General features: G+C 38.1%; 1 protein-coding gene across 1 annotated transcript; it reads right to left on the bottom strand.

Annotated features, from left to right (window-relative positions):
* Positions 1 to 1,334: 1,334 nt before the first annotated feature.
* LOC133255406 (olfactory receptor 4F15) lies at positions 1,335 to 2,283 on the bottom strand. The gene has a single exon (XM_061429861.1). The coding sequence runs from the start codon at positions 2,271 to 2,273 to the stop codon at positions 1,335 to 1,337; it is 939 nt and encodes a 312-aa protein (XP_061285845.1). The 5' UTR covers positions 2,274 to 2,283.
* Between the last annotated feature and the right edge of the window lie 16,715 nt (positions 2,284 to 18,998).

The raw sequence follows: 18,998 nt of genomic DNA, 5'->3' as shown, positions 1-18,998 counted from the left end.
ATTGTAAAAAGCACTATATGAGTGGCATCAGTTATTACCTTCCCCAGGACACAAATGATGATGAATCAACTCCATTGCATCATGAAAGAAACTTCAATTAATAGATTTCTTTCTATTCTTTAGCAATCATATTAAATAACCAACTGCACAATTTCTTGTAAAAGAGAAACTTCACACAGATTTTATAAATATTTCTTTTTCTATTTGCTGAAATATTTATCTTTCTGGGAGGGACACAATGAACTTAGTGTGACTTACTTAAGCAGAGTACACAATTCACCAATCACATTTATTTCCCACAGTAGAGAGAGCAATATTAACTGTTAAGTATTAGGGGGGATTTCAAGCCTACGAAATAGAATTTAATCAAAGGTCTCTCTGAACACCAGTGAAGACAAAAGAATACTGTTTAATAATGAATTTTAAATGTTTTTCATAATTAAAGCTAAGGTTTAAAATTTGGCTTTGGTAGGATCCACCTTTGTTATGGTAATAGTAGGAACAAGGAAAAGTTTTACAACTGGTAAAGAAGTACTAAACGCTAATGACAATTTTGTAGGGAGAAGAGGTACAAATGAGAGTTGTGAAGCTCTCCCTTCAAACAGGACTACAGGAGAAAGCTGAAAGAGTTGGATGTGAACAGAAAATCAAATGCAAAATTGATTTGAAAGTGAAAGGTCAGTGACCTGGCAACGGGAGGCATAGTTTCTGGTACCTGTCTCTCTCTGGTGACTTCTAGCTGTGTGCTCTTTGGCAAACTGTAGCCACCTCTCAATTCCGGGGTTTAGCATGTGCAACTGTGGGAATGAGAACTAACACTGTTGGTAATCTATCCTAGCTTTAAATTCTATAATTTCAACATAGGATTAATAATTTCCCAGACTTCCAGATAGACAAACTTGATAAAGATGCAAAAATATGTAAAAACTGGGGAAATAAGAAGTGAAGTAGGAACAAAGATAATTAAAATCAAGATTGGTAGTAAGTAGATGAAAGAAAATAAAAATGCCCAGTTTGTCTATCAATATAATAGCTGGTCAATAAAAAGAAAAGATAAAAATGTCATTATTTGCTCATTTACATGGTACTTTCTTAAGACCAGATAGATTACAAAGGACATATTATTTTCTTTTTAACACTTTGATGTACAGAGTATTAAAGAATGACATGATTTGTAATTTAATGGTGAAATAGATATCATAATTTATTAAACAAGATATTTATAGGCATACAACACTGCCTAGGTTTTGAATATTTCTCTGAAATTGCATAATGTCTTTTCTGAAACCAGAATGAGAGAGAATCTATAGTTCCATATCTTCATAGCAATTCAATCAGGAAATATTTTTATAATGCACAAAACGACTGCACAGTCTCCTCATTGCCACATTCATCTCCTTGTTCCTGAAAGTATAGATGACTGGATTCAGAAAAGGAGTGATAAATGCATCAAAAATAGCAAGATATTTATCCAAGTGTGATGTGGGAGAAGGCCAGGTGTAGAAAAACATTAGTGGCCCAAAGAACAAAACCACCACAGTAATATGAGCTGACAAAGTGGAAAGGGCCTTGGATAACCCACGAGAAGCATGTTTCCAAACAGTAAACAGAATGAAGATGTAGGAAATGACCAGCAAGACAAAGGAGCCCACAGAAATGAGCCCACTATTGACAGTTACCATGAACTCCAGTTCTTGGGTGTTTGTGCAGGCAAGTCTGAGGAGCCGAGGAAGGTCACAGTAAAAACTATCTAACACATTAGGACCACAAAAAGGTAAATCTACTACAAAACCCAATTGAACCAATGAATGTATAAGGCCAATGGCCCAGGAAGTGACTAAAAAGTGTAGACACATTCTTGGACTCATGATGGTCAGGTATTGGAGAGGCTTACATATGGCCACATATCTGTCAAAGGCCATGGTGATGAGCAGCACCATCTCAGTGCCACCAGCAGCATGGCTAAAGAAGATCTGGGTAATACATCCACAAAAGGAGATGGATTTATGCTTCTTGAAAATATCATAAATCATTTTAGGGACTATGATTGAGCAAAATACCATGTCAATGACTGAAAGGTTAGCCAAGAGGAAATACATGGGGGAGTGCAGATGAGAATCCAAGGCTACAGTGAACACAACGACAAGGTTTCCCATCATGCTTGCAGAGTAGAACAAAAAGGCGAAGACAAAAAGGAGGAGCTGGATCTTCCATGAAGTGGTGAATCCCAGGAATATGAACTCTGATACTATGGATTGATTCATTACATCCATTGTCTCAGACACCAGGATCACTTTTCACTTTACCTAAAGGAAGAAGGAAAACGAACAAGCATTGCCTAGACAATATTGGTATTTGAGAAAGAAAGCCTCCAGTCCATGAGAAAATTATCATGTTAACATCTCCCACAACCACTCTTCACTACATGCACACCTGACTTCTGCTTACAGGAATACTATGGTTCCCATACGGCATTATGAATTTCAGAACTACTACTACTAAATTATTCTTCCTCTGGACCTCTTTCCCTTTTGCTTTCTCCTAGTATTACATGGATATTTCCTATTTCCTGTTGCCTGGTGTGTTTTACTTCAATAACATATAAGTCATCTTCAAACTCTTTTGATCATTATTTCTTATGAATGAATATTATTTCAGCCATTCATAAGAAAGTGAAAGTGAAAGTCAGTCAGTAATGTCTGACTCTATACAGTCCATGGAATTCTCTAGGCCAGAACACTGTTGTGGGTAGTCTTTCCCTTCTCCAGGGGATCTTCCCAACCCAGGTATTGAACCCAGGTCTCCTGCATTACAGACAGATTCTTTACCAGCTGAGCCACAAGGGAAGCCCAATTCATACAAACCACCTAACAATTCCTCATGTACAGCATACAGCTTTCTGAGTCTCTGTTCTGTCAATCATATGGCTCAATTAGAGCAATGTGGACTTAGTTGCTCAGTTGTGTCCAACTCTTTGTGACCCACGGACTGTAGGCCACCAGGCTTCTCTGTCCATGGGGATTCTTCAGGCAAGAATACTGGAGTGGGTTGCCATGCCCTCTTCCAGGGGATTTTCCCAACCCAGGGATTGAACTCAAGTCTCCTGCATTGCAGGTGAACCCTTTACCATCTGAGCCATGATGAACCTTCAGAACCTTCCTTTTTCGGAGGGAAGGCTTGATCAGAAAGACTTAGGCCTCTTTCTTTCTTTTTCAAAATTTCATTTTATTCTTCCAGTCACAATGGGGAATGCGGGTATACCTGTGGTGGATTCATTTCGATATTTGGCAAAACTAATACAATATTGTAAAGTTTAAAAATAAAATAAAATTTTTAAAAAAATAAATAAAAAGTTAACCAGGAAAAAAAAAGAATTAAAAAAAAAATCCAATTATAAATATCCCACCCTCCCTTATTTGTGGAATCTTCCAAATTGCCCAAGTCTCTATACTCCCTCTGCACCATTAGCATTTATTTCATTGTCTCATGATTGTATAAATTTTCATCTCTTTATCAAAACATAGTCCTTGGGTACAGGAATAATATCTGGTTCATTTGAGTAGTCCTCAACACCATCACAATCACCAATAATGACTAACACAACCAGGTACTAAATGAGTTCTTCACACTTGTTGAATCAAGAAAGCATATCAAAAATGACCATCATCAAAGTCTACAAATGATAAATGCTGGAGAAAGTGTGGATAAAAGGGAACACTTCTTCACTATTGGTGACAATTTAATTGGTGCAGGCACTATGGAAAATGATATGAAATTTCCTTAAAAACAAATAGAGTTACTATATGATCCAGTAATTCCACTTGTGGGCATATATCCAAAGAAAACTCTAACTTGAGAAGATACATGCATCCCAATGTTCATTTTAGCACTAGTCACAATAGCCAAAATATGGAACAACCTAAAAGTCCATCGACAGATGAACAGACAAAGAAGACATGGAGATGTGGTACATATGTACGATGAAATAATAGTCATAAAAAGAATGAAATATAAGGCCATTTCCCACAACATGGATGAAGCTAGAGATTACTGTACTAAGTGAAGTAGGTCATACAGAGAAAGAGAAATATATGACATCACTTACATATGGAATCTAAGAAATGATACAAATGAACTGATTTAGAAAACAGAAATGACTCAAAAACACAGAAAACAAACTTTTATGATTACAAACTGAGAGTAGGGAATGAACAGGTTGGTTCCAAACTTCTAATATAAGATATCAATTCTTGATTTAAAATAGTCAATAAAGCCTTTGATATATCTCAAAATGGAAAAAAACATTTTATCTTATAAATGATGCACATTCATCATATCCTCAAAGATAACTTTGCCACATAAAGACAGTCACATTTCTTTTTTAAAACACATTTGGAATAGTTAAAGAGTGACAGAAATAAAATACTGGGTGAAGAGTCAGACAGTGTCTGTGTCTTTATTGAGAGAGGGGGATAATTGAGTTTTAAATTCCAGAAAAAGAACAAAAGGATATGAGCCAGATCCCAGCATGGGGAGGTAAAGACAAAACTACAATCCTTCAGAAGCAAGAACTGCCAGAGATAGACTATCAGAATTCCACTGTTTAACGAGCTGTTCCTGATTTATTTCACATCTATTTCATCAGTGAAACAATTTATACAGAATAAGATAAGTCGTTTATGTATTATCACAAATGTGAGTGGTGGGAGAGTTTATACTGTTCCACTGTTTAATGAGGTGTTCCTGATTTATTTCACATCTATTTCATCAGTGAAACAACTTACACAGAATAAGATATAGGAAGTTATTTTTTTATTATCACAAATGTGACTGGTGGGAGAGTTTATACTAGGGTCAAGAATCCCTGACTCTGATTGAAAATCCATTGCATTTTAATAGTTTCCTATGTCTCCTGTAACAAATTACTGGGAACTTAGTGGCTGAAAAACACAAATGTATTATCTAACAGTTCTGGAGATGAGAGAGCTGAGATGGGTCTTCCAAGCTAAAAATTAAGGTGTTTGCTGAGTTGCATTCTTTCTGGAGGATCTAGGAAAGAATCAATTTTCTTGCTTTTTCCAGGGTTGTCTGCATTCTTTGGTTCATGACCCCTTCTTCCCTCTTCAAAGTACATCACTCCAAACTGCCTCTGTCATCACATCTCCTCCCTGACTCTGATGTGAAGTCTTTGCTTCCATGCAAGGTAACACATTCACAAGTCCAAAGACTCATACTTGGACATCTTTGGGGACCATAACAATATTCTGTATACTACAACTTTATTACACGTGAACAAATAATTTAGAAGAAAAAGGAAAATCTTTTTTCCCTAAATATTGAGATATTGAAAGAGGAGGTACAAATTGTGCATCTTGCCTTTTCCCCTGAAACTACATGTAAGTGCTTTCTGATTCCAACTATATCCAGGACCAAGCCTGAATAACTAATATCCAACAACGATAGGGAACATATGGTGATCACTCAACCAATATGTTCTTGGACAAGTAGATGTATGATTGACTCCCGAGTGATTCTCTGAATGATTTTTGTTCATTAATTCAATAACTATTTTTGAGTGCTCAGAATGCCCAGCACTATTCCAGTCACTGGGGATATAGCATTGACAAGAATTCCTGCCTTTGAGAAGTCCATATACATGACAGGAAATGCAATTTTGGTCTGTTACATACAGATTTTTATTCTCTAGAAAGGATAGGAACATTTGAAGAAATGTTATGTCATTAAATACCCGGGATTATCAAACACTCTGTCTGCTTTTAGCTCAATTTCCACATTCAGGAAGTTTCTCCTCAGTTTTCTGACTGCTTCCTTTATCTCCTTTATCTGAATCTTCACATCTATAATTTCTATCACATTAATTTTCAGCAGTTTTCTAATAAATATGCATGAATTTTCTCTCTCTGAATATATTATAAAACTTGAGGTAGGATTGATGCATCATAATCCTTTGTACTGATTGAAAAGCAACTCAAAAATGATGCTGGCTGTATTTCTTGGCTTATTCACATGTTCATTTAACAAATATAATTTATGCCACATCTATAAGTACTTTGTACTCTGCTATTAGAATAAAATAAAGATAAAAGAATAGATATAAATTATGTGGAATAAAATAGTGAAGTAAGAAAATGAATAGATGTAAAATGGGACCATAAAGTTATCAGAACAACTTTAAGAGCTGTATAAATCATTTTATGACTTCTAAACAAATCTCCATAATATGAACTAACTAATCAAAATATATCTATGAAATGGGAATAAAAATAATGCAAAAAGAATTCCTCTGACCACTAAGGGAAAAAAAAATGCTCCTAAACAAAAGTATTTTAAGACTTCCATGAGGTAGGGGTAACAATGAGAATACACTAGGAAGTGAAAATATAAGTGTGGTTCCTCCAAATTGAAATTTGAATAGCAAAAAATACAAATGAGAATAGCAAAAGAAATGGTGGTAAATTTGACTATTAGTTAACTTATAAGAAATAGAGTTAGAAAGTTAGAAGATGATTTGTAGGGTCATTCAGGAAAAAAAAAATCAGAGATTCTATGTGAAGTTTATATCAAGACAGAGGCTAGCCAGAGGACAGGAAGGACTTTTTAAAAAAAGAAGTTTAGTGCTTTTAATAAATCAGAAGTAAAATGAAAGAAAGATGAGAAAAAGAAGTGCAAAGCAAAACTGATCTGTTGAATGCAGCAGGAGACCAGGAGGTGGTCAGTTAGATGGAAAATTATAATAAAAAGGAAGAAATGGTAGAATGGGAGGTTCAGATGCATGATCTCAAAAGCCCCAGTACCCCAGATTATTTTCTAATAGAAACCTAGTTTAAGAATTGATTTCTTTTAGGATAACATACTGAATTCCCTAGTTTTACATTTACTTAGTAATACATTACTAAGAGGAGAGTGCTTCATTAAGCTATTACAGACAAAACAAATAAGTTACCAGATAACTTTCCTTAGCTGAGATCTTATGTATGCAAGACATGAGAGCATTGACAATGAAGAAATAAGCGATCCATTTTAATACTAATTCATCATCCAATAGGTTGTTGCATAAGGCAGGGAAAGAGCTGTTGAGCTCAGCAGGAGACAGGAATGACAGCTAGGAAAAGGAGAAATGGGATCAAAGACAAACTGCATCTACTTTAAAATTCCTTCAAGAGCAAAGAAGACAAAATAATACAAACAGCAAATGTCAATATATCTGGAAACTTACGCAATCCCTGTCTTCAAGGCTTCAAATTTCTTGACTATTCATCTAATGTCTTTGAGTGATAGTTTAGTCTCTGAATGGTTTCTAGCAGGATATGCTAGGTTCTGGGTGCTTGGTCACTTTCAGATATGCCAGACCTCCCATGGAATAAGTATGTGCTCTCCTTAAGACCATTGTCTTTAGAAGATATACCACTTTGAATTCTCTAGTTTTGGTCTAACTATTACTTTCAAGAACTATAAGGACATGAATTACAGTTATTATTTATTTAGACTTAAATAATTAGGGCTTCCCAGGTGGTTCAGTGGTAAAGAACCCACCTGCCAATGCAGGAGATGTGGGTTTAATCCTTGGTTCAGGAAGATCCTCTGGAGAAGGAAATGGCAACTGCTAGGGTCCAGCCCCGGCTGATCCAAGGTATTTGAAGGGGAGACGGCTTCGGCGAGGATCAGGATACAATAGCTTCAATTAGACATTAATTAGAGATGTAAAGAGTAATAGAATGAGGATAGCTCAGTAGGAAAACTCAGTGGAGAAAAAAGGCTGAGTAGCTTGGTTTACGCGGGAGACCAATAAAACTTCAAGACAAGAAGCTTGCACCACTTACGTAGGCCACAGGCGTCCTTCTGTCCTCCCGAAGGAGAGGAGACACTGAGGCCTCCCCGGTCAGATCTTAGAAGCCCAGGCATAATTAGTAAGCATGGCGGGTTCTGCACTCCAGATGGAGACTCAGCCAGAGTGAGAGAGAGAGAAAGACATGGGGAGGCCAGTATTTCAAGTAACTGATCCCAAGTCTTTATTTTCCAGGGTCTGTTTTTATACACTGAGGTGTTATACAAAAGTCACGTGGGGTCAGCAGTCCTGACTTTTATCAAGGTCAGGTGCTTCATACAAATGTATACAGAGGTCTTAGGGGTGTTACATCATCTTCTGGCCAGGGGGCCTGCTGACAATTTATGACCCTCTCCTTGTGACAGCGGTCAGTCAATCAGGACACTTTTTTCTCCAAGGGTGATTATTCTTAAAACAGACGCCACCCAAATAAAGTTACATTCTATAGGGTGAGGGTGTAGTGGGTTTTAGTTAAGGAAAGAATTTACTTAGCCTAAGGTCTAACATGATTAATATCAAAGGTTAATACTTATTTCTTCTATATATTCATTAATGTGTATAAGGGCAGGGGATGTGGAGACTCAGCAACAAACATTGGCTCAACAAATGAAAAACCCTTCACCAACACAATTTCTAATCAGCCCACTATACTTATACTAATGGTTTTCTAACTTTTCTAAGGAACCTGTTTTTAGAAGGTTTAAAGCATCTTGTGCCTCTCACGGTTGGGAGGCTGTGAGCAATCACATGTGGCCGGACAAACCTGTCAGGCAGGCTAGAGAACCTTCAGAGGAGTTTGTAGGTTGAAACAGTCTTATCACGCCCAGGAATTATTATTAACTGGAGCTCTAAGTTAACTCCTTCTCCGAAAGAGGTGGTGGGGGACAGCCCCCCGTAAAGTCAGAGGTGTAGGGGAGAGCACAAAGTAGTAAAGTAGGCAGGCTCTGGTTATGGGGGTAGATGCTCGAGAATTTCCAGGGGGACTCCTGAGGCTCGATCCCGCCTTTGCGTATGTCGAGCCTTCTTCCTCATGACCTTTGCCATGGGCGGAATGCCTCACGCCGGCCCCCAACAAGCAACCCTCTCCAGTATTCTTGCCTGGGAAATCTTATGCAGAGGAACCTGGCTGGCTACAGTCCATGGAGTCACAAGAGTCGGACACGACTTAGTGACTGAGTGCACATGCACTTAAGTTATTAGGATATGTGACAAATCCAGATTCTGCAGCATTTGATATAATCATCATATAAATGTCTTGATCTATATGGAAGCAGAATTGGACAATACTTAACAATCCACTGAAAATTTTTGGAAGAAAACAGAGAGAGAGATACTCATTATGACCAATTAATAAAATCAGTCAGCCTAAAGAGATCTAAAAATATGTTCTGACTCAGTTCCTTCCTTTAGTTTCTCCATCTAGGACATGTCAGGTCTTCCTCAGTTTACAAAATTTCCTGCTTTTTATTAATGTTATAGTCCAAATGTTCTTCCTTACAAAAAGAAAATCTCTCATCCTTTTAATTAAGCCAATGTCCACTTAATTCTTTCTCTGTGAATATAAAGAAGATGTCAGAAACTCTTTCAGATAAATGTTTAATATCCTCGAATATGGTCAAAGCAAATGAAGATAACTCATCTGTATTCTCTAGTTTAAATCACATCAATTCCTTTGGCCTTTCTTCATAGGATCCATCTTCTATCCCATTATCTTTGTGACTATAACTGCCCTCATTTCACTACCAAAAGTAGTGACCTAGAAAGAATTCAAATAAATGTTTAAAACACAAAAATAAAAACAGAAGGTTTGATTGCTGGTTTCTAAGCATTATTCATTTAGTTTTGTAGCTTTTTCCTCTTTTTTTTTTCATGACCTAATTTTAACTGACACTACATTATTTTAGTTTAGGGTGAATTAGATTCATAGATATTTTTCTTCTAAGCAAGTCTTCAATCATTCTTTCCTCACTTTGATTTGATGAACTTGGGGTTTTATTTTTTTAACATTTCACTTGTGGCTCAGATGATAAAGATTCTGCCTGTAATGCAGCAGACCCAGGTTTGATCCCTGTGTCGGGAAGATCCCCTGGAAAAGGAAATGGCAACACACTCTGCATTCTTGCTGGGATAATCCCATCGACAGAAGAGCCTGGCAGGTTATAGTCCATTGGGTGGCAAAGAGTAAGACATGACTGAACGATTAACACTATCATTAGTACCCAATGAACTTTTTCTTCTTTAGATTTTAGTTTTTTAAAGACAGAAGTAAAGCAGACAACAAGCTTATTAGGAAGACAAAAAGCATATTTGCCTTTACTTTCAGTGCTAATAGATTTCCCTAAAGATTCTTGTTAAAAGTTAACAATTCAAACTGTGTCCTAGTCCTGATCACAGTGTGGACTCCAGACTCTATGATGTGTCTGCAGTCACACCTTTGGATTTCCAAGTCACTTTCAAGTCCTAGTCAAAAATTAAGGTTAATTCCTGTTCTTCAGGGAAGATCCTCTGGAGAAGGAAATGGCAACCCACTCCAGTACTCTTGCCTGGGAAATCCCATGGATGGAGGAGCATGGTAGGCTACAGTCCATGGGGTCACAAAGAGTCATGTTCACAAGCATTCATATTTATTCTCCTATTGTGCTCATCATCTCACCACCACCACCTGTTTCTTCCTGGCTCCTGGCCAAAGCTTAACTGACGTGTACAAAAATCAAACTGTTACCTGAGTTTTCCTTGTCATTGAAGTTTATCTAGTTTAATATAGTCCTCCTGTTGTCAACTTCACTCCATCACTCCTATAAGGGAAGCCTTGTAGCTATTCTCAGATTATTATCTGAAGCACACAGAGGTATATAAAATGTGTCTAAAAATGAAAAAAATAGCTAATTAACTACACTAGAGGGTAGTGACCAAATAATGCTATAGTGTCCTGAGATTGTAAAACTAAAGTTAGTAAGTCAAGGAAATTGTCTTCTAAAAATATATATTCATAGTGATCAAAGAAACAAAGGGGAAAATGTTGATAATGACTCATAGGAGGAAGGGAAGACATTGTAATATTAAGAAAATCAGTATTATTTTATTAAATAATAAAAATCATTTTACTTGCCAATTCAAATCCTATCATGGTATCATGGTGAGTGAAAGACTCCCCTGGTAATTTGATGATAGTCATTTTCCAAGGAATTCATACAAATAATACGAAACAATATCATAAATATAAATTTTCTCTATAAATTCATAAATTAGGCAAGTGAAAGAATAAACTAGAAAAGTTAATTTAAAATAGTTTTAAAATAATTTTATTTACTTATTTATTTTTGGCTGCACTGGGTCTTCATTGCTTTGTGCAGAGTTTCTCTAGTTGCAGCAAGCAGGGACTACTCTTACTTGCAGTGTGTGGGCTTTTCAACGTGGCGGCTTCTCTTACTGAAGAACACAGGCTGTAAAGTATGTGGGCTTCAGTAGTTGTGGTTTGTGGGCTCTAGAGCACAGGTTCAGTAGTTGTGGTGCATGGGCCTAGTTGCTCCATGGCATGTGGAATCTTTCCAGACCAGGAACCAAATCCATGTCTCCCGACTGGCAGGTGGATTCCCCAGCCCTGCACTGCCAGGGGAGTCTAAAAATAGCTTTTTAATGTGACTTTTACAAATAAGTTTACCACATTATAATAAGAAGATTTTTTTCTAACTCATATTTGTTTCTTCCAAGGCAACTTGTACAGTTAGTCAGTCAGTTCAGTCACTCAGTTGTGTCTGACTCTGCAACCCCATGGACTGCAGCACGCCAGGCTTCCCTGTCCATCACCAACTCCCAGAGCTCGCTCAAACTCATGTCCATAGAATCGGTGATGCCATTGAACCATATCATCCTCTGTCATCCCCTTCTCCTCCTGCCCTCAATCTTTCCCAGCATCAGGGTCTTTTCCATTGAGTCTGTTCTTTGCATTAGGTGGCCAAAGGATTGGAGCTTCAGCTTCAGCATCAGTCCTTCCAGTGAATATTCAGGACTGATCTCCCTTAGGATGGACTGGTTGGATCTCCTTGCAGTCCAAGGGACTCTTAATAGTCTTCTCCAACACCACAGTTCAAAAGCATCAATTCTTCAGTGCTCAGCTTTCTTTATGGTTCAGCTCTCACATCCATACGACAACTAGAAAAACCATCAGTTCAGTTTAGTCGTTCGGTCGTGTCCGACTCTTTGTGACCCCATAAATCGCAGCACACCAGGCCTCCCTGTCCATCACCAACTCCCAGAGTTCACCCAGACTCACGTCCATCGAGTCAGTGATGCCATCCAGCCATCGCTTTGACTATATAGACCTTTCCTGCCATCTAGAAGGCCTAATAGTTATTTGTTGAACTTAACAAAAAAATCAAGTCATTGGAATCATTCCATTGTCCTTTACTGTACCTGTCATTTGTAGGTAGAAATAATATGAGTAAAGAAGTTGACTTCAAAATATTAAGAGGAAGTAGCAGGACTTATTTCCCTCTGTCTTCAGCTTCAGGTATAGACAATGAGTTACTCAGTTCATAGTACATTATCAGCATTGGTTAACAAGGGGCTTGCTTTTCTTTTGTATTTCCTTTAAACTCCATTTTCAGTCCCTTTACCTCAGAGAAAACCATTTCTAGTGTTTTAAAAATGTATCTCAGTATTGTATGTGTTACCCTAAAACATGTATATTATTTTGTATGTATGTACATATAAGAGCTTTTTATATACATTGCTCCAGTTCTTTGTTCACTTAGCCCATATTGCTATGTGTACTTTCAGTCTATTACTCCAAATACTGCATAGTAATCCACAGTGGGTATGCTACTTTTTGTCTGTCTGATTACCTAATGACAGACACCCAGGTTACCTCCAGTGTTTTCAAGCTGCTGCATAAGACTGCACAGGTATTGGATGATTCTTCCTCCAATTTCTTTAACCCATAAACGGCAGTAATGTTAATATTCAGCTGGAACACAGTTGTTTGATTAAAGTAATTGCTAAAATTCTATAATATGTGCCCACTGATTAGAATATAACCACTGTCATAAGTCCTTTCAAGTTCCACTTGTCACCAAGATTTTCCCCCAGTATTCCTTATGAATTCTCTACTAAAAGTTAATGCCTGGAAAAGCAAGATTCTTCAAGACCCTGTTCCAACTCTGGAAAGCACATGTTATGATGGGTTGTGTCTATACCATGCAGTTATGGAACATCTGTTACCTGGCAGCTTGACTAGGCTCGAAGGATTTAAGACAGTGTCATTCACTTCGATGGGGCCTTAATGCTGACTTTTAGCTATGACAGTCTCTCCAAGGGATCTTTTATCATTCAGTAGTCCTGCCAAAGCTTCCTTACTTGGTGATGAAGAAAAATGCAAGAGGGCAAAGGCAGAAGCTGCAAAGCAACCTACACCTAAATTCTGGAATTCGCGCAACATCATCTTTGCCACATTCCATTTGTCACAACAAGGCATAAGACCAGGCCAAGATTTAAGGGTGGGAAAATAGACTACACCTCTTGGCAGGAAGAGGTGAAAAATATTGTGTGTATGTTTAATCAATCAACTAGAAACTACATAACTACCCACTTTGAGTTATGTTGATCGGCTAAGTCTCAGAAATCAGTTTAATGTGGGAATTGATATATGTCCTATAAGACTCGAAGGTGCTGTTGCTCCAGTTTTCACTAATTCAAAGAATCATCAGCTGTCTTCCATTCCTGCTTCTGTCTTAGATTCAACAGATTTGTAATAAGTAATTTTAATTTTTAAAGTAAGTTTCTATCCTGATACTATATATGAGTTTCAGTTGAGCTATTGATCTATAAACCTCTGTACCTGGGGCCAAACAGCCTCCCAACTGTCTACTAAAGCAGAGATATGGTAACATTACTTGGTTTGAAAGGAGCCTACAGATCCTTGGGAAAACTTTTCACCATTGACAAATGAGATTGGACGTACACAGATGACTGTCTGATGAGCTTGAGTGTCCATAGGAAGGCTGTCTGGTGCATTTGAGAGACTGTCATTATATTAATAAAAGTAAAAGACATCTGGCAGAGTAGGCCAGACTAAGTGGCAAGGCCTGGTGGGGAGTAGAGTGGACAGTAACTGCTAGTGCAGAGTGAAGGTATGGCTGACCACTCTCTAGTGAAGCTTCTCTATCCTTTCCCACGGTGTCCTCAGAGTCCTCCACATCCTTGTGCTCTCTGAAAATGATGGGACTGTGAGGTGAATGAAAGACCTGCACAACTAGAGCCCCAGCCTCCTCCCTGGGAATCCCTTCCTCCAGAAGAAGCTATGAGAAACATAAACCAGGCAAAAGGGTGGGCAGTCCAGACAAGGCCACAAAGGTTCAGGCCATGATATATGGGCAACTCAGGGATCAGCAAGTTTGAAGAAGGTGGGCAGTGGGTCCAGGAGTTATCCATTTACCACATACTGGCCTCTGCCCTTGAAGTAGAAGAATGGCTCCAGCATGGCCAACAGAACAAAGGATCTACACCTCTTAGATGAGAATCTCTACCCCAGAGTACCTTGAGAACTCTAGAGAGAACGCTTGGAGGAGAGAATACAGGAAAAGATTAATTTTCTGCTTCTCAAGCAGGTCAGAAAAAATGAGACTTGCAATGTTACAGCAACTGTGACACACGTGTACTCAGCAGATCCTACAGCCTGGTGTTTTGATTTCCTTATTTTTACTTTTACTTGATTTCTGTACCTGTTTATTAAATAGTGTGTGATACACTTATTAAAATGATGGCAATAGTTGTAAAGAACCCAGCTGTCAATGCAGGAGACATAAAAGACTCAGGTTCGACCCTTGGGTTGGGAAGATCCCCTGGAGGAGGGCATGGGAACCTACTCCGATATTCTTGCCTGGAGAATCCCATGGACGGAGGGGCCTGGTGGGCAATAACAGCCCGTAGGTCAAAAAGAGTTGGACATGAATGAGTAACTAACACTTCCACTTTCTTTCAAATATTATTCTCTTCACCAACCAAAAGATAGTCAAAGTCTAGGTTTATAAAGTGTATGAATCACTATGGGGAAGGTTTCTCATAAAACCCTTCATTTACAGCTAACATTTGTGGCCATCATCATATAAACATCTGTGTAGAAGGCATATTGATATCTGTCCATTTTAGATTTTATATATTCCACCTAGTAGTGTCTTATGCAACAGGGATGTACAATGATTGTCTGTTATTACATCTCACATGCTAGTAAAGTAATGCTCAAAATTCGCCAAGCCAGGCTTCAATAATACATGAACTGTGAAATTCCAGATGTTCAAGCTGGATTTAGAAAAGGCAGAGGAACCAGAGATCAAATTTCCAACACCCTTTGGATCATCAATAAAGCAAGAGAGTTCCATAAAAACATCTATGTCTGCTTTATTAACTATGCCAAAGCCTTTGATTGTGTGGATCACAATAAACTGTGGAAAATTCTGAAAGAGTTGGAAATACCAGACCACTTGACCTGCCTCTTGAGAAATCTGTATGCAGGTCAGGAAGCAACAGTTAGAACTGGACATGGAACAACAGACTGGTTCCAAATAGGAAAAGGAGTACATCAAGGCTGTATATTGTCACCCTGTTTATTTAACTTATATGCAGAGTACCTCATGAGAAACGCGGGGCTGGAAGAAGCACAAGCTGGAATCAAGATTGCCAGGAGAAATATCAATAACCTCAGATATGCAGATGACACCACCCTTATGGCAGAAAGTGAAGAAAAACTAAAGAGCCTCTTGAGGAAAGTGAAACAGGAGAGTCAAAAAGTTGGCTTAAAGCTCAACATTCAGGAAACTAAGATTGTGACATTCGGTCCCATCATTTCATGACAAATAGATAGGGAAACGTGACAGACTATTTTTTTGGGGCTCCAAAATCACTGCAGATGGTGACTGCAGCCATGAAATTAAAAGATGCTTACTCCTTGGAAGGAAGGTTATGACCAACCTAGACAACATATTCAAAAGCAGAGACATTACTTTGCCAACTAAGTTCCGTCTAGTCAAGGCTATGGTTTTTCCAGTGGTCATGTATGGATGTGAGAGTTGGACTGTGAAGAAAGCTGAGCACTGATGAATTGATGCTTTTGAACTGTGGTGTTGGAGAAGACTCTTGAGAGTCCCTTGGATAGCAGCAAGATACAACCAGTCCATCCTAAAGAAAATAAGTCCTGAATATTCATTGGAAGGACTGATGATGAAGCTGAAACTCCCATACTTTGGCCACCTGATGCGAAGAATGGACTCTTTGGAAAAGACCCTGATGCTGGGAAAGATTGAAGGTGAGAGGAGAAGCGGGTGACAGAGGCTTAGATGGTTGGATGGCATCACTGACTCGGTGAACGTGAGTTTGAGCAAGCTCCAGGAGTTGGTGATGGACAGGGAAGCCTGGCGTGCTGCAGTCCATGGGATCACAAAGAGTCAGACACAACTGAGTGACTGCACTGAATTGAAACAAGGACCAGGCATGAAGGGTCTCATAGTTATGTTAAGGGATTTAAACTGCCTCCTAAGGACAATGGGAATATTGAAGGTTTAAGGCAGTGGTGTGACTAAAATCTTTAGAAAGAATACTTGGTGGATAGATGGAGAATGGATAGAAAGAATTCATACCTACAAAGAAATCCATTCAGAGACTATTACAATAGATTGATAGTGGTACCTGAACTGGAAAAGTGACTTTAGGTAGTGAAATAATTGAATAGACTAAAAAAATACTTAGGAAGTAGAAGTTATAGGCCTTAGTAACCGACTGGATGGGGAGGCAATGAAGAGAATATCTAAACTGAATGAATTGTGGTGCCGCCTACTAAGACAGGAAATGGTATAGAAGCTGATTTTGAAGAGGAAAGTGAAAAATTCAACTTGGGACAAGTCAGGTTTCAGTTATTAGTCAGATATCCAAGTGGGAAAATGAAGGAGGCAGCTAGATATATAACATATGGCTGTAGCTTAGTGAAGATATTTGGGCTCAACACTTATATTCCAGTGTCACAAGTATATAAGTGCCAAGGAAGAAGATAAATTCACCCTTTTTAAAAAATTTTTTAAAATATAAATTTATTTATTTAAATTGGAGGCTAATTACTTTACAATATTGTATTGGTTTTGCCATACATCAACATGAATCTGTCACGGGTAAACATGTGTTCCTCATCCTGAACCCCCTCCCACCTCCCTCCCCATACCATCCCTCTGGGTCGTCTGAGTGCACCAGCCCCAAGCATCCAGTATCATGCATCGAACCTGGACTGGTGATTTGTTTCATATATGATATTATACATGTTTCAATGCCATTCTCCCAAATCATCCCACCCTCTCCCTCTCCCACAGAGTCCAATGTTGTGGAAGAATGTTGTTCAGTCTTGTTTCTGCAACAAAAATTTTTGAGGAAGAATTTGGCAGGATTGGGTTTTAACTGCAACTAGATTATTATTATTATTATTTTTTAATTTTATTTTATTTTTAAACTTTACAATATTGTATTAGTTTTGCCAAATATCGAAATGAATCCACCACAGGTATACATGTGTTCCCCATCCTGAACCCCCTTCCCTCCTCCCTTCCCATACCATCCTTCTGGGTCGTCCCAGTGCACCAGCCCCAAACATCCAGTAACTGCAACTAGATTATTTTTTAGGCATGCAACTTGACTGAAGCATCTTGATTTATAAAGTGGGGATAAAAAGTCTACCTTGTGAGGTTTTATGGTATTTTATGAGCTTCAAGTGAGAACATAAGTGAAACCCCTGGGTGTCTGTAGATGCTCACTTATTATTAGTTTCCTTCCCCTTCACCTAGAGATGGTTTAAACTAAATAGAAAACTCTACATAAGATGGGAGAAAAGATGAAGCACAATGTAAGATGACCTTTCCACACAAGGCAGCTAAAAGAATCTGATGTTGATGAAGTATTCCTGGGTTCATAGGGATATAAGTACTAGAATGATGACACTCATTGGTCCTTTGATCTGGTGGTTAAAGGCCTTACTGCTCATGAGTCCATAAATTCAGCAGAAAAGAAGGCATCAGTAAGATGTGTCTGTTTGGTAATGTAATTTATCCTTTTCCTTAATTGGTAAGTATCCTATATGACTGAATACCTGAATGAATTCCTTCCGTTGACCAATTAAACTGTTATGGTCATGAAACTTCCACGTGGCCATGGAACTATTCAACAATATATATTAACAATTAAATTATGCACGTGGTAGTCCCTAGAAACTCCACTTCTTTTTATATAGCCTTTGGAAGCATTTGCACACATGTATAAGAACACATGTTAAAATGTTTGCTATTACCTTATAAAAGCAAATATTTGATAAAACTCAAATGTCCATTGATAGGAAATGTTATAGACATTCACTCTCCCAGAACTTTATTGGAGCAGCACCACCACACGAGTCTGAATGCACCAGATTTTCCTTGCATAAAATATGTATTTTTGGCTTTACCAGAGCAGTTGTCTCTAGTACCATAAAGAGTATTAGTCCCAACCTAATTTGGATAGAGAAATACAATTTACAATAATACACAATTTTATACTAAACGAATAGTAGGATTTTGCCAATATGGTTCAGAGTATGGAGAACATGTATGTGAGAGCATTCTAAAATTATTATGCCAAAAAAGACAAAATATGAAACTAAAGTAGAATTTATTAACATATAAGTACTGATCTGAAATTTAGGTAGTAATGTATTAACATGACTAAGTGGAGTGGTGTTAACAGCCTATTAGATTGTTAAATCTTTTAATCAATGAAGATATTTCATGAAAATGTCCATCAAGGGGCATTAAAAAGAATCTTAATAATCAGATGGACTAGTTACCCATCCAGTGAATTTCAGTTAGCTTCTAACCACTCCAGGATTTGATTAATGGACATGTGTGCAAAGAGGCCATGGTAACAGGGATGGAAGCTATATATGGGCTCAATACTTCCCTTCAACAGACTTCCCCTCAACAAAGCTGATCTGTGTACCTCCATCACAAGAGTTCCAACCTGCCAGTATAGGAAACCAATCAGTGTCATTTCTGGGGGAAAATAGCTAGCTACTTGGCAACATATGGATTACCTTGGACCTCTTTTTTCATGGAAGGGGCAGTGATTTACCCTAGCAAGAATAGATACA

This window comes from Bos javanicus, chromosome 10, assembly GCF_032452875.1.
Source record: "Bos javanicus breed banteng chromosome 10, ARS-OSU_banteng_1.0, whole genome shotgun sequence".
NCBI classification, from domain to species: domain Eukaryota; kingdom Metazoa; phylum Chordata; class Mammalia; order Artiodactyla; family Bovidae; genus Bos; species Bos javanicus.
This window is presented reverse-complemented; position numbering and strand designations above follow the sequence as displayed.